Raw genomic sequence first — 22,344 nt, 5'->3', positions numbered from 1 at the left:
TTACAGTGGGCAACGATTAATCTCGGAAAAAAAATCATACATTTAACAAATACATTTCAGATTTTTTTATATATATCATATATTAAATTTTTTTTAAATATATAATTAAACATATATACACACGTTAATGTTTCTTAAATACATACACGAATGTGTGTTTAGGCTATTTATATAATTACACACAGCACACACTCATATATTATGCAAAAACTCACTTTATTTTGTATGTGATTAATCGTTGCCCACCACTACTTATATTATAAAGTAAAACTGTATCAACTTGCTCTAACTAGCAATGTCAGGGCCAGGTCAAGTTTTCTTTCAGTTCCTTTTTACTGCATGTTGTAGTGGACAAACTGATTCTGCCAACTAGTAATATCAAAAGCTTCTTAGACATCATCATCATTTATAACAATATTGTATGCCACCTGAAGCAATTTTCCGATGTAAAGTGAACAGCAAATGAATGCTCTATCAAGCAAATACCCACACAAAGGAAATAGCTAGTTGCAAAAGTGTGGTATTTGTTTTTACTATAAGGTGTGATATGAAAATTGTAAGATGTTTCGTTGCTTGGCTACCATAGACAGTGAACAGTTATGAACGTAGAGTATAACTGTTGTTGGTTAGGCTATATAATAAAATAACAATGCAAAAACACCACAAGAAGTCACATGATTCAATGTATATGGTCCTTCAAAACATATTGCATAATTTCTAAACTGTGTGAAAGTTTATCGATTAAAGTAACAAACTTGATCAAATATACGTGAGTACCTGTTTTTGTGATAAATATGATTCCACTGTAAAGTAATACTGTTCATTGTATTGAATTAACAACTAAACGTCAATTAAGTTTTGAAAAAAATTTTTTGGGCCAAAACAATTAGCTATCTCTGGAAATCAATTGCATAAAACATATATTGCAATAAACAAAATGTATTACTTATATATGTTTCAAGAGAAGAAATGAAGAGTACAAAGAAATGGAGTACTTTTAAAATATGACATGTTTTCTGGGATTTTCCCCCCAAAGGGGTACTGTATAATTTGAAATCATTCGTAAAATGTCACAGATTAAATTTACAAAGGGAATTTTGTTTTGTGTGCATGGTACTGTGTAAATACAATAAATAACTGTATGATATATTGTTCATTACTTTCCAAATCATCTCTCACAAAATATAAAACACGTCAAATACACCAATTTCTACCACACGACCCAATTTTCTACTTATATAAATGTCCACATCTTTTCAAAATAGCTGCAAAATTCTTTTCCTGTCCACAAAATTATTATATGAAATATTAAGTTTAAATATTTCCAAAACATGTTTAACAGAATAAATTCTTCATAAAACTTTACCTGTGGTAAATCCATTGGATAAATCGCAGTAGATCGTGACGTTGTCCTTTGCTTACTGCGCATGTGCGAAAATAGACGCCGCCTCTCCGGGATCTCTGTCAGTGCGTGCATGGTTGTCGGAAGCGAAAAGTGCTGCTGACTTTCCAGGTAAATGAACGAAACACAAGACAAATAAACACTACATGTAGTTTGTGACATTCTGTTTTAAAGAGGCAAATAATGCCACTTATGACTGTATTATGGTAAATTTCGTTCTTTATCATACCAGGGTTTTACATGCATATCTAACGTTAGCTGTTTAACGGGACTAGCAAAAGTAACATATTTACAAATGCAAATTGATCCTGTAGAGAGTCTTGCCTGCTATTCTTCAGAAGGCAACGATAACCTGGTCAAACTCACCTTTAACCCATTAACTTACAAGGTTTCTGTCCCACAAATTGTCGGTTTTGGTTGTGAAGTTGCTTTGCAGACCGGTGGTCTGCGGTGCTATGTAATCAGGTCATCAGAGTCTGGCTGCCCCACGTGCACATGAACTCTATGACACATACACTGTTATGACATTTGAATGATTTTGACATGTCTTACATTATTATTATTATTTTCATTACAGACCTTTGAAACAAAAAGAAAGGGTGTAACATGTTGTTAAATCCAGTTATATCCAAGTTGAGTAACAAGCTTGTTGTATTGGCAAGCGCATCCCCGAGACGTCTGGAGATTTTGACGAATGCTGTGCGTATATTTATTTATTTACTTTTTGGTAGTTTATCGGTCTAAAATAGACAATGAACTCGTAAAATAATTACTGATTTCTGTTTTAATCCTGAGACAGGGTTTACGGTTCGAAGTTGTGCCCTCATGGTTTAAAGAAACCTTGGACAAGTCCTTGTTTAAAAGCCCCTATCAGTATGCAGTGGAGACAGCCAAACAGAAGGCTTTGGAGGTGGCTCAGCGAATGCCATTTGTGAGTTTAAATAATTTTTTTAGCTTTCACTTAATGTTTGTTTAGCTGTCATCAGAGTTTATTCAGTTTTGACTGAACTGTATCTGTGTTATTTGTATGTGTTGAATTTAGAAACACCTGAAAACTCCAGATATTGTTATTGGTGCGGACACTGTTGTTGTACGTATTTTTTTTTATAGTTTTTACACATAGTGTTCTGAAGTCTGCATCAGTAACCTTTTGTCTTTTTGTCTAACTTTACGTCTTTGCATTTTACCATAAGACAGTTGATGGTTTGATCTTGGAGAAGCCCACAGATAAACAAGATGCTTACCATATGCTGTCCAGGTGCTTTTCATTTCTGTCTTCTGTCCTGAATGAGAGCTTTGCATATATGCATATGCTGTATAACATCAGTTAAAATGATAAATGCTTTCTCATTCGTAAATAGCTTTGAATTGAAATTAAATTCAATCATCTGCTAAACAAATAAATTGGGGCATGCACCGATATATCGGCCTTGTATCAGCAGATAAAAGCATTTTTCCCGCTATCGGACATTGGTGATTATTTTGAGCTGGGTGACAATGACAACAGAATTGCAGTTTATAATTGCAGCATAATACTTTGAAATAATGAGTAAAAAGCAAAATTGTCAATATCTATCGGTATCTGTAGATGTCATTCTAAGTAATCGAATATCGGTAATCCAATATCAGTACAGATATTTTGTATTGGTTTATCCCTCGAGTAAATGTTATGTTAATATCCATAACAGTTTTGAAATCAATTGATTTCAGGTTGAGTGGCAAGGAGCATAGTGTTTTTACCGGTGTGGCTATTGTGCTCTGCCATGAGCAAAATGGTAAGTTGTTGTATTGTTTAATATTTGCGATCTTGAATTGGTTAACATTTTAAAGATAAATTGTTCTTTTCAGGTTCAGAGATAGAGTACAAAGTGGTTGACTTTTATGAAGAGACAAAAGTTAAGTTTGCAGACTTGTCTGAGGAGATGCTTTGGGAATACATCAACAGCGGAGAGCCCATGTGAGTTTATACTTTGTTAACTTGCATAATTTTAGTATTATACTATGACCATGCTACGTTTAACTGAATTTTAACTCGTTGAACCTTTGGAATTCGGACTTCGGTGAAGTTGTGTTGTTTGCTTTGACGCACTGATAAAGGCAGTTTCAGCAAAGTACATCCATCGATTTAAATGATGAGTTTACATTTAACTTTGTAATAAAAAGTCTCTTAAATTAATTTCTTGTACTGTTGGTGTTTGATCTTTACGCAGAACAAACAGTGATGCAACTCTTGACAGTTTTTTTTTTGTTTAACATGGACAAGGCTGGTGGCTATGGGATCCAGGCTTTGGGTGGTATGTTGGTGGAGTATGTGCATGGAGATTTTCTTAACGTAGTGGGCTTCCCTCTTAATCGCTTTTGCAAGCAGCTGGGAGTGATTTTTAACAGCCCACCAGAGAGTCCTGCCCTCAAGATCAAACGTGAAGACTCAAGAGCATCTGATGAGTCTTGGTCTGTGGCCAACAGCTTGTCGAAGTGTGTCACAAACGGAGAGTTTGAGCTGCAGGAAACCAACAACGGCAAAGGTGCCAGTCAGAAATCTATGCAAAAACAAAATGTGATGCACTCGGAGTGTGCTAAATTTGACAGAAAAGATGTCCCCCACAGTATCATGGAATTAATAGATGGCTTCAAAGTGTCAAAGGTACCACAACATTTTCTTTAAATTCAAAATGAAAGGTTACTTAATACTTAATAACACTTTATATTCAATTTTATATATTTTTTGAACATAGTTGTGTGTCGCCTGTGTGTGTACACAACAACCGTGTAAAAATACCTGCCCACTCCTTTTCAAATCTCTGTGAAACCTCAATAGTCTCATGGGACAAGCTGTTGCCGTTTTTTGACAGAAAGGATGTTCCCCACAGTATCACACACAGACCCCACCCACAACCATCCAAAGACCACAGTTGGGTCATAATTTCTATTTTAAATCTTTACATAATTCATTACTCCGTGTTCAAATGATCAAAGAAGTGCAGTGATTGTCTTATTAAAAATTGTGTATATTTATGGTATAGATCACAATAAACAGGGAGGGAAGCAGCAGCTCATTTGCATTTAAAGCCACACACACACAAAAACCACACTTTTTCCAGCACACCCAAAAATTGACCTTTTCAACATGGTTCACTAAACTATAGGGTATTTGGACCAAAAACTACACATATTAGGTGACCTTTAAATGTAGTCATTAATACATATTGCATAAATCTAAGTGTATATTTCTATATGCACGTGGCTTGTATGACTTATCGATGAAAGCAATGATCTTGGTTATGTTTTGTGTGTTTTATTTCTCAGACTTTATTCACAGCATCCAAACTGAAGGTCTTTGATGTGTTGAACATCTCTAATGGTCTGACTTTGGAAGAGATAGCAGGCCAAATCAACGCATCTGTTTTCGGCACGGAGAGGCTTTTGGATGCTGCTGTCTCAGTAGGGCTACTAGAAAGGGTTAAACACCAAGATGATAGCCATGGTAAATCAATTTAATTAGTACGGTATTTTCCTGTGCAGAAGTTTTGTCTCTAAACACGTTTCTGTCACTAGAGAACCATCATAACTAAATTTACTTAAGTTCTTTATTTATTGAAACACATGGATACATTTCCTTACATTTTACGTTACATGTTTTGTTCATTGTCCTATGTGAATGTAACATTGTTTATTGTCTGTAGCAGTGTACAGAAATACAGAACAGGCCAGACAGTTTCTGGTATCAGACAGTCCACTTTCTTTGCATGCTTACATCCTTCACTGCGATGGTATAGTGTGGCCCCTCTTCAGTCATTTAGAGGATGCTGTCAAGGAAGGAACCAGCCAACATGAGCGGGCATTTGGGAAGATAAATAAGGATATGTTTCAGGTAAACCTAAATTTTTTTGCTCATCTGTACTGTCATATTTGTAGTATATGTATCACCTTATTGACATCCTAAATAAAGCAAATCTGAGCAAAAATGTTTGTCATTTTATGCTAGGATGTCTACTACAGTCAGGATAACGTTAAGATGCGATTCATGAATGCAATGCACAGCATCGTAAATGTGACTGGGAAAGATGTGGCAACGGCATTTGATCTTTCTCCCTATAAAACAGCTTGTGACATTGGAGGTACATCTTTTTCTAGTCTCAAAGGTTTTTTGTTTTATATTTTATGTTGGATTGTAACATTGATGATCAAGGGCCACCTTTGCAACTGTTGTAATACCTCACTCTGACAAGAAATTGATTTTCACACAAAATAGCAGTTTAAACTGCTTTTCATAGGCATAATAGAGAGAAGAAGAATGCAATTGATTCAAGATGTCTTTTTGGTTCTAGTCAGATTTTTGGGAGTAGCATTTAGTCAAAACTGAAAAAAATCTGATATAAAACATTGTGCTGCACGATTCTTTCATGACTCGACGTGCGCATATGACCGCAAAAGCTTGAGATAAGGTCTGCAGAAACCGCCGTCTTTATATCTGTAGTTAGAGGTTTCATTGGAAGAGGACACAGCACGCACATTTTATTGTGAAAGCACTTGCTCTCAAAAGCTGCTTGTCTAGGTTCCGAGCTTGTTATGCAAATTTAGGTTTTACAATTTACTATGCGAGTTCTCATCGAGAGCTTTTTATACCAGGACCACTTGTATTTATTTTGTTTACCAAGTTGGATCTATATTTAGACTCATAATTTATTTCCTCCTGATACTTGTACAAAAATAATTGGCATTTACATTAGCTTAACACTACTGTAGATTTTAGACCAAGGTAAAGGCCATTTTTTTGTAATGAACACCTTGTTTGCTTGTAGTATAACATTGTGCAATTATCTTATTGGTTTATTTACAATTAGTTTAAGGTTTAGGACTGACTTTATTTATAATAAAAATGTTTTCTATGGTATGTGAAATGTTAAAAAGATCATGTTGTTATCACACAGGTTGCACCGGTGCCATGGCATACCAGTTTACAGAAGCCCACCCTGGATTGTCAGTTACTGTATTTGACTTGCCACAAGTCATTGACATGACACGGCACTTTCAGCCAAAAGCACATCATGATAGAGTGTCATTTGTTGCAGGTCAGTTAAATAGCCATCTGTTTAGTGTGAACTGTATATTGGTTTCCAAACTGAGGTATACAGTGCCCCCATGTGGTCAAATTTACTGTTACAGTGTAAGTGTATTCTGTTGTGACTACTGTAGGTGGTGGTGGTACTTGAATATTTCTTATTTTCTAAAACAGGAGATTTCTTTAAAGATGACCTACCTAAAGCAGACTTGTACATTCTTGCAAGGATTCTCCATGACTGGTCTGATGAGAAAGTTAATGCACTGTTGAGTAAGCTGTCCAAAGTGTGCACACCAGGTAATAGCCTTAAAATATAAATTGCAATCATTAATGATATATATAAATCTTAAATAAAATAACATAGTATGATTTAGCATGTCTTTTGCATATTGAACTTTTGAACTGTGAAAATTAAAGCATTATAATATGAGAATCCTGGCTGTTAGTGAACATTCTGGTCTGATTTTTTTTGTCTTCTGACTACGTAATGCACTAAATGTCTGCTTCTTGAATATATTAATAACACAGGCTGTGGGCTTTTGGTGTCCGAGATCCTCCTGGACCAAGAGAGGAGAAGACCAAGTCGAGCTGTGCTCCAAGCTCTCAGCATGACAGAGGGAAAGCAGAGGAGCGCTGCAGGATACATCGATTTACTTGAAAAGCATGCTTTTAGTGTCAAGCAAATCAAATACACAGGCAACCTGCTAGATGCCATACTCTTTATCAAAGAAGACCCAAATGACAAAAGAACATTATTAGTCGGTTCTTCAGCATCCATTGAGACTGCATAACTTGTAAATGTTTAGCATCTGAAACACTACACAATTGATTTTTATTCCTGCTCATAAATTGTCTGAATATTTTTAGATATATAGAAATACATTTTTTTTAAATGCTGCATTATTTTCAACCCAGTGTTGGGTCAAAAGGGTACAAACCCAGTTGTAATTTAACATGCTGGGTTGTGTTAGCCTATTTTGAGGTCAAATATATAAAACATTGGGTAAAGCACAAAACGACGTGTACATAATTAATGTTAATTACAGGGTAACTAATGGTAATTACAATTATTTATGTTATATTGTTGATGTTACAATAAAATAAATGTTTTTTAATCAAGAGACAGCATTTTAGTGTTCAATACGCATTCTATGTGTTCCAAACATGGGAGCATATAAAAATCTCGCGATAAACCTCGAGATTTTGTGCAGCCTATCCTTCTGCGCATCATTTTTCTCACTTTCCGCTCTCCTGCTCTTTCTACCAGCGGTCTTGAGTATATTTTGCTGCTAATATACCGAGCTAATATATTTGCGCTATCATGGCAGATGCTGCAATTTCTTTTGCTAAAGACTTTATGGCCGGCGGAGTAGCAGCGGCTATTTCCAAAACTGCAGTCGCACCAATAGAGAGAGTAAAACTGCTGCTGCAGGTGAGAACATGATGTGCATGTACACGATAGAGATCACACCGGCTCAAAATGTACTGTAATGCATGTCGCAATGCATCGTTTTGTGTCGTATTATTAGCTATAGGTTAACACGAAATACCCAGTGACCTGCCATTGACCGTGAACATCCGCATCCTGGGAACATCCGCATCCTGGGAACATCCTTTAGTCAAATGTCTCTCGATGCGGTTGTAACAACACTAATCGGGAATATTGACATTCATTGCTTGCATTTTTACTGACTGATGTGATGTCAGTAAACCAAATATACAGTAATGTAAGTGCGCACTATTATAGTGGCACATCTTGCCCCATGCAATGCAGTCTTGTCTCATTTTACAGAGACATGCATTAGGTTTGGTTTGAATGATGTTTCAGGGTCAACAATGCTGCCAAAGTAACCAGTAACTATAAATTAAAAATTAGAAAGCAATAGGTTCATTAAAACAAATGTACATTTATAAATGTAATATCTGGACATTTTCTAGGTTCATTTAAACCAGTGGTTCTCGGCGTTATTCCTGGAGGCCCACTGCTCTGCACATTTTGTATGTCTCCCTTATTCAACACACCTGATTCAATCATCAGCTCATTAGTAGAGATCCCTATGAACTGAACTGAATCTGTCAGATGAAAGAGACATATAAAATGTGCAGAGCAGTGGGCCTCCGGGAATATGGACTGGAACGGAGTTAAGAACAACGCGTTTAAATCAGTGGGTTTATATAGTCTATATACTCAACCGTATTTGAACAACCCAGTGTGTTGTGACTACATTATAAAGCTTTTAATAAATACATTTTATCCAAAGCAATTACAGTGTTTTCAAGCTATAAGCTACATTTTATCAGTACAGTCATCAAGTGATACATTTAATCAGTACCCAAAGTAGAGCATTACATGATGATTTTATGCAGAAAATCACAAACAATGATTAGGAATGGGCCACAAATGTGTAGCTTAAATGCACTGCAAGTCGCGTTTGATAAGTGTTTGTTCTATACATTTCACAGACTTAAACGATAAATGAATACATCATAAATAAATGGCAATCAAAATAGGATCAATGTCTAAATAATAAGTTAAAATAAATCATGAAGTTGGGAAAAAGCATCATTTCTGTTTTGAGAATCGTTGGGATCATGTCATCTATATACAGGATGCAGAATAGGACATTACAAAATTACTGTACACTTCAATTTTTACTCTCAGGAGGAAAAACTCCAAAATATTCATCTTGTTAGAATTTATTGTCCATTAAACACATTCTACTAGATTGTATTACCTCTGTCACTGTAAGAAAACTTTTTTATTCTGTTGACACATTCGAAAAAGTTTTTAATCAAGTTTATCCAAATATAGTTTTAAGGTTTTTAGATAAAAAAGATCTTTTCTAGTCTTACTTTATAATTAGACTTAAAGGCGCTCTGAGCGAATCTGTGCGACATCACTTTTTGTTGAGGTTTGAACTGTTTTCAAACAAACGGAGCGTAGCTAACTCCTCCCCCTCCCTCTCCCTTCCGTGCTTTCATGAACGTGCCCAACCCCCACCCCCAAATCCTTCTTGTCATTTATTGGCTGGAACACTTTGTTATGTTTCGTGGTGCTAGGTTTGCCACTGTGTTGTTATTGTCGTTTGTGGAGTCTGGGCTGTCTAGAGATTGCGGTTTTTTTTACAGTTTGTTCATCGGTCATGTAGCAAGCAGATAGTGAGGAGATGTTAGCTTTATGTAACAAAAAATGTTTTATGGTCTATTATACAACAGTTCTTTCTGGTTCTCGAATCTGATTGGCTAAGAGCTATGCAATATTGTCCTGATAACGGCACTGTAACCGCTTCACCTTTCGTATCATTCCGCCACCTAGTGAATGGAGGTCCTAAACAGGCTCATCTCTGAATGGAAAAACACAGACGCGCTGTTTTTAAACACTCTCCGTGTGTCTTATTAGTTCACTAGCTCATAAATCAGTCTGTGAATCCCCAATCGGAAGTTATTATTCCGTCAAAGATCAGCGCTCTTGGATGTTACGTTAAACTTAATGGGATTAATGTCTTGTCACATCGTGTGGACACTTGGAAAGAGGAATGTAAACACTCGGTTTTTCTTCTGGAGCTATATCTCTTATCAGAATGCGAAAACACAGTGGAACTGCAGGTAAGCATCGCAGCATTTAAATGTGGACATTGATCATTTATTTAATCGCGACGTGACTATTAAAACATGTTATGAGAATATCGCCACTGGTATATTTATAAGCAGCATGCAAAAACATCTCTCTGACACTTATAAAAAACAGTTTTATATAGTACTGACAAGAACAAAGTTTAATAATAATCGAGTGCTCGTATTGCGTTAAGAGTAAATGGGAAACCAATAGTAACATTATATAAGTATAGTTTTATTAACTTTTACCTCGCGCCAAAACAATAACAACACAAAAGACACTAAATATGAAAAAGAAAACAAGTAATAGTTTTATCATGACACCAAATACTGCTGATTTGATCTCATTTTGACCATAAAAAACAAACAAGGCGAATATCAGAGCCAGGGAATCCCTGTCAGAGATGTAGCCCAGAGAGGGCGGTGGTCAGCGGGGCGAGTGAACACTGACGTCCGCTCATGCTTTGGTTCTCATATGTACCGAATCTCACTAAGCAAACGTTCAAACAGGCGCTATCTTAACTAATCGACTGTAGATTTAAATATAATAAATATATATTCTCGATTGAACTAATCTTAAAACTACACTTTGTGACCAAGAAACGTTAATATAAAGAAACGCCTATCCGTCTATTGAGTTATTATGAGATTCAAAGCAGCCGAAAGTGTTACCTGTCATTATGGCAGCCCTCAAATCCGTGGCAGAAGTAGTAGTTCTCAAACAAAAAGGCTTTTAAAATAACTCCGTTGTGTTTTCTAGTTTTCGTTTTTCAAACGTGTGCCGTCAAACTGTTGTATAAAAGCAATATTGCTCTCGGAGTCGTGTGATATAGCTCTATATCATCACGGCTGTGATTGCCTCCGGCACTCGGCCTACGGCCTCGTGCCTCTGGCCTAATCACAGCCGTGATGATATAGAGCTATATCACACTCCTACTCGAGCGATATTGCTTAATTACGCGTGAATTCGCTTAGAGCACCTTTAAAGGGTGATTCCACTTTTTTTTTAAAATAAAATATGCTTTCCAGCATCTCTAGAGTTAAACATTTGATTTTTACCATTTTGGAATCTTTTCAGCCGTTCTCCGGCTCTGGCGGTACCACTTTTAGCATAGCTTAGAATAATCTATTGAATCTGATTAGACCATTTAATGGCATTAGCATCGCGCTAAAAAATAACCAAAGAGTTTCCAATGATATTACGCAGCAGCCGAAAATAGTCCCCTTGGTAACTTTCAATAGCAGGGGACTATTTTTGGGCAGTGCATATTATTATTGCGCCTCCTGCAGCCATGTTATGGCAGCAAAGTCCTTGATTATTACGCCAGAATGAGAGTATAGTTCCTAGCCATATCTGCCTAGAAAATCCAAACTTTTAATTTTCCGTCAGTCTTAGTAAACATTGTAACTACAGAAGAGTCAAGATTTAAATAGAAAAAATATCGAAACTCTTTGGTTATTTTTTTAGTGCAAAGCTAATGGTCCAATCAGATCCAATGGATCATGCTAAGCTACTCTAAAAGTAGTACCGCCAGACCCGGAGATCAGCTGAATGTATTCCAAAACGGCAAAAACCAAACGTTTAACTCCAGGGGAGCCGGAAAATAAGCATATTATCAAAAGAAGGAGTGTCCTTACAATTCTCCCCATAAATAAAGCATAGACAGACGTGGTGTTTAAAAGAAAAGAAAGAAAGAAAGAAAGAAAAGTAAAAATGTCTGCCAAATGCATAAATGTATATGTACTGTAAGTGTGATCCTAAGATTAAACGCCAGACTTTTGCATTGCTAATGCATGCTCTGCTACTGTAAGTACAGTAAACTACAGAAACACATGGTTGATGGACAGGATTTTTTCCAAAGTTGTTGACTTGTCTTACGTGGCAAAATCATGGTCACCCACATGCTACACAGAACATTATGATCTACAACATTAAGGTCCACTCATAAATCATCTATCCTGTGTTTTTGTGTTTCACAGGTTCAACATGCCAGCCAGCAGATCAGTGCAGACAAACAGTACAAAGGTATTGTCGACTGTATCGTGAGGATTCCCAAGGAGCAAGGCTTTATCTCCTTTTGGCGTGGCAACTTAGCCAACGTCATACGCTACTTCCCCACGCAAGCTCTCAACTTTGCCTTCAAGGATAAGTACAAGCAGGTTTTCCTGGGTGGCGTAGATAAGCACACGCAGTTCTGGCGATACTTCGCCGGTAACCTTGCCTCCGGAGGTGCCGCAGGAGCCACTTCCCTCTGCTTCGTCTACCCCCTCGATTTTGCTCGTACCCGACTAGCTGCAGATGTCGGGAAGGCTGGCAGCAGCAGGGAGTTCAGCGGATTGGCTAACTGCCTGGCAAAAATCTTTAAGTCAGATGGACTGCGGGGCGTGTACCAGGGCTTCAACGTCTCCGTTCAGGGTATCATTATTTACAGGGCGGCTTACTTCGGAATCTACGACACTGCCAAAGGTGCGAGTTTGCGCATCAAATATTCCTTTGATATATCTGTGATGTTACCTTCTTATTATCTGTCTTAATCTGACTTGTGTGTTTGCACGCATGCATTGTTGCATGCGCAGGCATGCTTCCAGACCCCAAGAACACACACATTGTGGTCAGCTGGATGATTGCACAAACTGTGACTGCAGTTGCTGGTGTGGTCTCCTATCCCTTTGACACCGTTCGTCGTCGAATGATGATGCAGTCTGGGCGCAAAGGAGGTACAAAACATGCATGCTAAAACACAAACACATGCACTCATTTGAATAACACGCTGTTCTCCATGAGGTATGCATTTATTTTGGCTGAAATATTTGCTTGTTGTCTTTCCAGGGGATATTATGTACACAGGAACCATTGACTGCTGGAAGAAGATAGCACGTGATGAGGGTGGCAAAGCGTTCTTCAAGGGGGCTCTGTCCAATGTACTAAGAGGAATGGGGGGTGCTTTTGTGCTCGTCTTGTATGATGAATTCAAGAAGATTGTTTGAACAATAAGTGCTAAGAGAAAGAAACAGCGTAGACTAGTTCTTACCACACAGTTTCGTCAAGCTTTAGCCAAACCCTGTACACTCCGCAAAAATGTGGTCTTGGTAGTGTTAAATGTGAGAAGAAATCATATTTTTCTGTGTTTTTTCTTCTTAAACACGATTATGTTGCTATACTTTATGTTTAGAGAATGCACTATGGACCTATGATAAAAATAAGGGCATGTTGAAAGCCTCACAATATTTTATCATAAAGAAAAATCTATATGTATTTAAGCGCAAAGACAGATACTTATATAGAAATGTTGTGCAATTGCTAATGAGCTGCTATAGAGAAAAAGTATGCATATAAAATTTAAACACAGTAAAAAATCATTTAAATTTGACTCCTTACCATAATTCTTCATACATTTGAGGCATCAGTAATTCAACTTCATGCACCGCAGTAACATGATACCTCCACAAGATGGCGATACACGGCTACCTATTTGGCCACATACATCGATGTTTCGGTTTCAAATCCTCTCATAACAAGGGTGTACAATATCACTGTTAAAACAAAATATGAAGTTTAAACGCCGCTGAATAATGTTCCGCACTTGAAACGTTTTACCCCTGACGAGTTGGACCTGACAAACGCACCAAGAGTTGGTGTCAAATGGAGTCATAGAGATATTAAATATGACGCTTTAATTCACTGCAGATTTGCCCTTTATCTGTCTCAGTCGTGAATAGAGACGCTAAAGTCTTCCAACAGAAACGCGTGGAGCCAGAAACATGACATTCATAGCCAGACGTGATGTGACATGAAAAGTGTATTTCCATGATTTCTCTTTTTGGAAGTAGGCATAAGTATTTTCCATCTTGGATAATGAGGGGAGTCATATTTTCGTGGTCATTTTCCTGTCAGCCTCAGTGTTCGGTTGATCTTGAATAAGTAGATCCCGCTTTCAAACGCGATGGCAAGTAAAGAAGGGCATTTTCAGTTCAGCTAATGACACTGAAACGTTATATTCGTTTTAAGCATGTAGACCTCTTGTAATCTTATGTCACACTATATGGAAAGGACTTACACACTAGTTGGCAATTGTATTTGAATACAAATGCTTGTAATGCAATAAAAGTGGACACCCTGCTCACGTTTCTCGTATATCTGATGTCTTCAGAATAAGTAATTTATTCGTATCAGACTGTTGTACAGTTACAAACTACTTTATTTTGCGATAACAACCGACTGAAAGTGCACTATCCATCTTATTACACTGCTATTTGCAACCGAGTAAATTATTAAACAAAATAAAGTATTTTTCATTTGAAAAGGGACAGCTGAATAAATAAAAATAAATATTACCGTTCAAGATGACTCGCAGTACCCGAATGAGCGGTGTGGCATCAGTTTTATCGGCGATTAACAGACCTTGAAATGTCATGACTAACCAATCAAGTGTAATAAAATGTATTATTATGTGTATTATATTTATTATAATTAAAAGTGTTAGTGGCAGTCCTTGATTCCGATTGGACAACCAACGATTCTGTGCATCACTGCGCAGCACCCTTTGCAACCACCCTCAGCAACGTAAAAATACAGTGCTTTTCACTGTCTGTCAGGGACTATTTTTTTCAGCGGAAGTCTTTTAGTGATTTTACTTTATGAAAGTTAAACTGATACATTTTATATATACGACTTTATTTTGCGATAACAACTGACTGAAAGTACAATATCCATCTTATTTCATATTTTTACATTTATCATTAATCTGTATATTGTGCTTCGTGTCGTGCCGAATAGCACCCTTCAGCCATGAACATATTCACGATACAACAGCCTTACATACCTTATTGCTTACCAAAAATTTGACTCATTGTTTATTTATAAAGCACATTTAAATACAACTCTGCAAATCTGCATGCTGTTCAGAGCATTATAATTAGCAAGAAATGAAACCGATTAAAATCTATAAAAAAAACATGCATAGATAGGACTGAATAAAATTAAATATTAAAAGCAACAATACATGAGTGATATTTTGAACCCGGATTTGAAAGTAGAGAGAGATGAGACAGTTTGGATCAAAACAGGCCATTCAGGCCCTGTTATCACAAAAGCTTGATCCCTATATTTTAGCGTAGACCTACAGAAAGAGAGCAGTCCAAGGTCACCAGACCCAAGTGACCTGGATGAGTTGTGAAAATGAAACATGAAATCACTCCGCCCAAGTAGCAGTGCTTCGCCTTCTGAGAATATAGTTCCCAGTATATATACTGTTAAAAGATGGCTGTGTCTCGTATGACCTTGTTATTTGTACAAGCTGTGACTATACAAATTACAACACCTAAATTGGAAAATGTTTGCATTATTTTGTCACTTATTGGGAGCAGTATGCTAGCTGGAGCCATTTACTTCCAGTCTTTGTGCTAAGCTAAGCTAGCGGTGGCTGCGTCAGACAGAGTTACAGAGATGAGAAAGGTATGTGTGGACTTATCTAACTCTGGGGGTTATGGTGAATAAGCTAAATTCCCCAAAAGTGGGCGTGTTCCTTTAAAGGTGCTATAGAATAAAAAAATTATATTTACCTAAATGAATAATAGCTCTGTTCATGGTAATGACACATCATGAGGCTCAAACGCATTTGTTTCCTCATTTTTATGTAAACCTTGTGCACATAAAAGACTGCTGAAAAACAGTCCAATCTCAATATAACACTGACTGTGACGTCACAGTGGAGATGTACGCCCCAACATTACATTAATTACAAGGTTGTTAAAATGCTAAAAACAAAGTTGTGACTGCTGAGTTAGCGTTACACGCTAAATAATTAATGCTATGCTAGCGTTTCGGCTTAAGTTCTACTATTGACGTTACAGTTACGTTTTGGAGGTCCATACTGGAAAAAACACAAACTTAAACTCAGAAACGACCAATTTTTTGCACTTAAAAAAAGTTACACACCTTCTGTGTAAATATCAACTAACAATTTAACATTATTTTAATGCATTCTTTGGCATCTTTGATAATTTAAATGGAAACACCACAGTTTTTCAATATTTTAATATGTTCTTACCTCAACTTGGACAAATTGATACATTCCTGTCTTTTTTAGTGCGTGCCCTTGACCTTTGTACAGCGCTTCGTGACTGTGTTGTGAAGTGCTGCAAACTATGCTCTTCTGCCATACAATTTAGTTCTCATTTTTATTTGCTTATAAATTGCCATGTTTTATTTTGTGCCACCATACTTACTCATGTAACTACTCATGTAACAGTCTTTAAATAGGGAAAACATGGAAGTGTTTGGTGGCTTCTAAATTCATCCCTGTTTGGATCCTAAGGAATGAATGGGGCTAGGCTAAATGCTAACACATTCACAACGCACTGTACAAAGATTAAGTGCACGCATTGAATAAAGATAGATATGTATTAATTTGTCTGAGTTGAGGTGGGAACATAGTAAAATATTGAAAAACGGTGGTGTTTCTCAGTTTACACTATTCGCAGTTTAACTGGCAGCCAGTGCAAAGAAGTTAAAATGGGATTAAGGTGATCAATTTAAGGATGTACTCCAAATAGCCTTGTATTCTGAACTCAACAGTATAGGCCTAGGTTGATAAACATGGATCTGTAGTAGATTAAGTGAAGCTATTGCTGTGTGTGCTTTTTTCTCTCGGTTCTGTGAATAAATAATGCCATAGGACATCCTCATTGAAACTTCATTCCATATGAATAATGTATGGATGCCGTAATAAGCATCCATTAATGGCCTTAATGGGTGAGACAGCAAAACAATTGTCTTTCTCAGCTAGAGCATTTCAAAGCCTGTAATCAAGGCTGGCCTACAATCTTAACTACAGCTGGTCATAGTCCCTCCATTATGTCTCTGATTTTGTTTACTAGTATTAACAGACAGACTTTGCAAGTCTTTATAATGAAAACCATGCAAGTCAATCAACTGGCAGAGATCAAAGGCCAATGTAATTTAACAAAATGGCCATAATACAAAGCAATCTTCTGTAATGCGAACTGCCTTGTCTGACTCCAAGCATACTGTACATGTCAGATAAATATTAAGTCATTTTCTTCAAATGCAACCTTGACAGGGGTTTGGAATTGCCAAGCTGCAAGTGATTATATTACTAGTGTTAAGTGCTTTGATATTAAAATGACTGGTTTAAAACCATTAGCTTACTTCAGATAACAGGAAATGTACAACTGTTTCCACATGCCGATACTTTGGAACGCTATGTGTTTATTGATAACATGTGACGTGAAATTAAAACATTATCCTGCATGAATTCATACTGTAAGCTTTGTGGACAACAGACACCAAAAGACATCTAAAAGCTTGCTCTTTATGGACATATTTTTATTACAAAAACATGAGTATAGAATATATTTATTCAAATCATTGCAAGAACAAAGCCAAGGTCATTGACTTAATTCATGCAGAAATTCATGCACTGAATGCACTAAGTCACGTCTGGAAATGCATAAACTACAGCAGTCTTAAATTGCTCTTCCTATTCAAGTATACACTTGTGTGTTCTCTAGCACTGCGTTTAGTATGCAGGCGTAAAAAGTCCACTTGATGGCACTGTTGAAATGGCAAAGTAGGAAACAAATGATTGTGTAAATCTCAGCTAGATGAAAACAGTCAATAATCAAAACAAGCATATTCAACAAACAATGCAAATAGCCTGTTTACGCGTAAGATCAAAAAGTATGGAAAGCCATGAGTGTTTGAATAAAAAAATCAGATTTTAAACTACAGAAAATCCATAGGATACATGCATTACAAAAGAAACATTTATTACATAAAATGAAACATCAAAATTAACATAGTTCACTTCAATGATAAGTAACAAACACAGGTCAAAACCATAATATAAGTAACTAACAAGTGCACAAATTGAAAATACGGCAAAAATAATGATTAAACAGCTGTTAACAATATAAACTTTTAAAAAGAATGAGCAGCCAAGCATGCGGCGCATAATGAAAAAATTATCAGGACTACACATTAATTGGTACATATTTTACAAGTTGGCTAATTCTTATGAATTAGCACGAAGTGAATCGATTAAAAAAAATACCAAATTTAAAGCCCATAATAATTTTTTTTTACATATACGTGAACGTATGCGCACAGTCGAATGCACAACCTTACAAAGTATAGTTTATTTGACTCGTACGTGTACGCAGACTTTCGGCCCATGCGCATTACAACAGAATGCAATGCATCTCACTCTAAGAAAGGATGTATTAATTTTTTACAAATTTTTTGTGTTATGCTTTTAACACATTATGTGTCATTTGAACACATTATGTGTCATTTTCTATTATAAGTAACACAAAATGTGTTGTTTAAATAAAAATGGAGGGTTTCAAAAATGCACATACAGTACGCACGCACTCTTCTGATGACGAAAATTGCATCATGCGCACTGTACGCAGACCCATGCATACGTACCCGTAAAAAGTGGACCTTACTTCGGCCTACCCTTAACCCCAACATCACAGGGGTATAAGTAAATTATAAAAAAATTACTAATGTGGTTGTGTGTGCAAACCACATCTACTAATTTATATTTGTTGCACTGAAAAAATGATTCATTCAATTTACTCAATTTTTTTAAGGTGATTGCAATCAATTTATTTAGGCTAAATTTAAACAAACAAAAAATAGTAAAATAAAATAAAATAAAAAACTTTTGTTTAAATGTAGCTTAAATAAATTGATTGCAACCACTTGCCTTAAAAAAATTAGTAAATTGAATGAATCATTTTTTTTTCAGTGTGTGTTTGTAAGAAACAAAATGATTTTTTTTTGAAAAATGCCATTGTGAAAAAATTACACCTCAGTGTAATTTTAAGGCCACTTTGACTTGTAAAATAAAGAAAACACAAGGCCTTTTACAAATATCTCTGGTAAAGCACAGTTATTTTATAATCACTCCCTGTGTTATGAGATATTAAATGTGACTGCTGAAAAGTTTTGAGGTATTCACTAGATTTATGGTTTGTTGTGGTCAAAGTCCCGTGTGCTTTAGCAGAAGCTCCAGTCAATCAATCCACAAGCAAACACTCATTGAGGTGTGGACTGTGAGAAGTCAAATATCTTATGACAAGGCTTTCATCCAGACCTCTGATGACTCTTTGTTGTTATTTCTGAGTTGTCCCAGTAGACCACTTTTACCTTGCAGTCTCCTAGCTATATCTCACCAGCACTCATAAACACACACGTACATACAAACGCTGATCGCTTCATATATCACCCATGGCATGTTCAGTCCCATTTCATACACCTTTATACTCTTTAATTCTGTTTGAAAAACAAAACAAGTATCTAATTTTTATGTGGTGTTATGCCCTTTATTTTATATCAGCACTTTTTCCATCTCCCCTAGAGTTAACCATTTGATTTTTACCGTTTTAGAATCCATTCAGCTGATCTCCGGGTCTGGCGGTACCACTTTTAGCATAGCTTAGCATAATCTATTGAATCTGGTTAGACCATAAGCATCACGCTCAAAAAATAACAAAAAGAGTCTCAATATTTTTCTTATTGAAAAGTTGACTCTTCTGTAGTTACATTGTGTTCTAAGACAGAGAGAAAATTAAAACTTGCGATTTTCCAGGCAGATATGGCTAGGAACTATACTCTCATTCTGGCGTAATACTCAAGGACTTTGCTGCTGTAACATGGCTGCAGGAGGTGCAGTGATATTACGCACTGCCCGAAAATACGCCCCTTGGTAACTTTTAATAGCAGGGGACTATTTTCGGCCAGTTCCTAATATCATTGAGCCTCCTGCAGCCACTCTTGGTAACTTTGGTTATTTTTTAGAATGATGCTAATGGTCTAATCAGATTCAATGAGTTGTGCTAAGCTATGCTAAAAGTGGTACCGCCAGACCCGGAGATCAAAAAGGTAAAAGTCAGATGTTAAACTCTAGGGGAGCTGGAAAATTAGCATTTTTTTTTTCAAAAAAGTGGAGTGTCCCTTTAATAGTTTTTTGTCAAATGAAACAAATTTCAAGCTTTTCGAAGAAATTGTGAGTCTAACATTCAGACTGTTAGGATATTTACATTTATTAATGTAGCAGACGTTTCTACAAACGTGAAACCGAAGAGAACTAAGGGTTAAAGTGATTAGGTTGTTCCCCATATTACCTAAATCTACCCAAATCGTAATTTTTAATGAATTATTTAATACATTGTTAACTATGTTAATCACTAATACAGGAACAATTCCTTCACACTATAACACTATAAAAATGCTGGGATATTTTCAACTCAGCACTGGGTCAAAAAAAAGGACGAACTCAACTCGGTGAGTTTTAATTTTATCGTCCAGTATATACTGGGTTGTTTCAACTTAAAATGCTGGGTTGTTTTAACCCATTTTAGGGTCAAATCTAAACATTTTCTAGGTTAACCCAAAGACTGAGTCTGCAACTTTTATACCAATGCTGGGTTAAAAAACTAGATTTTTAGAGTAAAGTTGACTCTGTATAGGTTGATGCATTAATATAGAATTCAACCATGTGCAGACACAGATGTGAGTATTAGTCATTTTACAATATAACATTAATTGTGAATCCGTTTTATAAAAAAAACTCCTTTATAGCTCAGATCATGGGTTTGAACCTAGGGAACACACAAATGTAAGGTATGTAAAAACCAAAAGATAAACCTATGCCTTCCAACATCAAAAGCAATTGTCTTTTCCCATGAAAAATACAACGTGCACTTTTTTTAAACACTTTTTTTTTAAACAGGAACTATGCAAACTGCACTGTGTGTTTTTGGCTGATAGTACATTGAGATACTGAAAAAAGTCTCATACATACCTTGTGTCTTAAAGGAACTGGTGGTTAACGTGTTTCCCTCATGATAAACATGTTTTTGTTCGGCAGCTTTTGTTTTTCACTTTGACCATTTGCAACAAAATGATGACCAAATAGATTACAATAGTTTTGTACAGTGTACAAAAGATTTTACACTGTACAGTGTCAGACAAAAGGTTTAAAACTTTAACTGTAAACTGTTGTTAGGGTAGTACCATAAGGTTTTATTATATATTTATTATATATATTAAACATAATACAATGTTGTACTTTTTTGGTTACATTACTGTACCTTAAAGGGACACTCTTTTTTTGAAAATATGCTCATTTCCAGCTCCCCTAGAGTTAAACATTGATCTCCGGGTCTGGCGGTGCACTTTTAGCATAGCTTAGCATAATCCATTGAATCTGATTAGACCATTAGCATTGCGCCTAAAAAATAACCAAAGTGTTTAGATAATTTTCCTATTCCTATTTAAAACTCTTTTATAGTTACATTGTGTTCTAAGACCAACGTAAAATAAAGTTGCGATTTTCTAGGCAGATATGGCTAGGAACTATACTCTTATTGTGGTGTAATAATCAAGGACTTTGCTGCCGTAACATGGCTACAGAAGGCGCAATGATATTTCGCAGGATCCGAAAATAGTCCCCTTAGTATCTTTCAATAGCAGGGGACTGTTTTCAGACACTGTGTAATATCATTAAGGGACAATTCATTGTGTACCTTTAAAGGTACAGTTAATTTACTTTTAACTGGTACAAAATTATTCCTTAAAGGTACACAAAAGGGCCATAAAGCTCCCGTTCTGTCTGTGTTTTTGAAGCTTTGATTGTGTTTACAGTGGGCAATATAACATGTGTTCATGCTTCACGTGTAAAAAAACGCAGTATTTTTCACACAATTTACTTATCTGTATAGCGCTGTTTTCACTGTCCTCAAAACAGGCTGATGTCTTCCTTGTTATGTGAATTCCCTCCTTCAGAAATACTTATCGAGTTCTGATTGTGTAGTTTGTTTAGTGTGCTGTGATTCGATAGCTGCTTAGCTTAGCAGAGCCGTTTGAGCCAAAGCTGGTGACTGACGTATTCATGTGGGCGGAGTTTAGTCAACGAACTGTTTTGCTGACGTCATTAAAGCAGGAAATAGTAGACTGTAGTCCAAACCGGCCGTTCGTTGTAGGCTTTTAAAGAGGAATTCTGTTGAAGAAAATATATCGCCTGGCGGTTTGTTGCAATTGAAACTCAATTGTGCTGTGAATTATTTTCTCTCTCTTTCTTTTTCTCTGCACTAAATGGCAGTGCTGTGATTAGATGCAGATTAAGGAGTGGTATTATTATAATAAAAGCTCATTATGACATCATAAGGAGAGCCAAATTTCAACGACCTATTTTTTCATGTGCTTGTAGAGAATGGTTTACCAAAACTAAGG

The 22,344-nt window shown here is 36.3% G+C and overlaps 2 protein-coding genes and 1 long non-coding RNA gene across 4 annotated transcripts; 2 read left to right on the top strand and 1 right to left on the bottom strand.

Moving 5' to 3' along the window:
* Positions 1–208: 208 nt before the first annotated feature.
* LOC129452174 (uncharacterized) lies at positions 209–14,633 on the bottom strand. The gene is made up of 3 exons (XR_008647005.2): positions 14,416–14,633; positions 6,663–6,769; positions 209–1,904 (listed from the first exon to the last, which is right to left on the bottom strand). It is a non-coding gene; the product is annotated as an uncharacterized lncRNA (long non-coding RNA).
* asmtl (acetylserotonin O-methyltransferase-like) lies at positions 1,382–7,585 on the top strand. 2 transcript variants are annotated; one of them, XM_073855288.1, is made up of 14 exons: positions 1,382–1,513; positions 1,980–2,101; positions 2,202–2,333; positions 2,445–2,492; positions 2,596–2,660; positions 3,113–3,177; positions 3,251–3,360; positions 3,660–4,046; positions 4,709–4,886; positions 5,089–5,273; positions 5,388–5,520; positions 6,334–6,474; positions 6,639–6,761; positions 6,993–7,585. In XM_073855288.1, the coding sequence occupies exons 2-14, from the start codon at positions 2,009–2,011 to the stop codon at positions 7,253–7,255; spliced, it is 1,923 nt and encodes a 640-aa protein (XP_073711389.1). In that variant the 5' UTR covers positions 1,382–1,513; positions 1,980–2,008; the 3' UTR covers positions 7,256–7,585. The 2 variants fall into 2 exon arrangements, with proteins under 2 accessions (XP_073711389.1, XP_073711388.1); XM_073855287.1 differs by having other exon boundaries at positions 5,086–5,273.
* Positions 7,669–14,203, top strand: slc25a6 (solute carrier family 25 member 6). The gene is made up of 4 exons (XM_055215866.2): positions 7,669–7,896; positions 12,060–12,546; positions 12,657–12,797; positions 12,910–14,203. Exons 1-4 carry the CDS (start codon positions 7,786–7,788, stop codon positions 13,065–13,067), a joined length of 897 nt encoding a protein of 298 aa, XP_055071841.1. The 5' UTR covers positions 7,669–7,785; the 3' UTR covers positions 13,068–14,203.
* Positions 14,634–22,344: the final 7,711 nt, after the last annotated feature.

Source organism: Misgurnus anguillicaudatus, chromosome 17, assembly GCF_027580225.2.
Source record: "Misgurnus anguillicaudatus chromosome 17, ASM2758022v2, whole genome shotgun sequence".
NCBI lineage: Eukaryota > Metazoa > Chordata > Actinopteri > Cypriniformes > Cobitidae > Misgurnus > Misgurnus anguillicaudatus.
The sequence above is the reverse complement of the archived record's forward strand: the minus strand, read 5'-3'. Positions and strand labels throughout refer to the sequence as shown.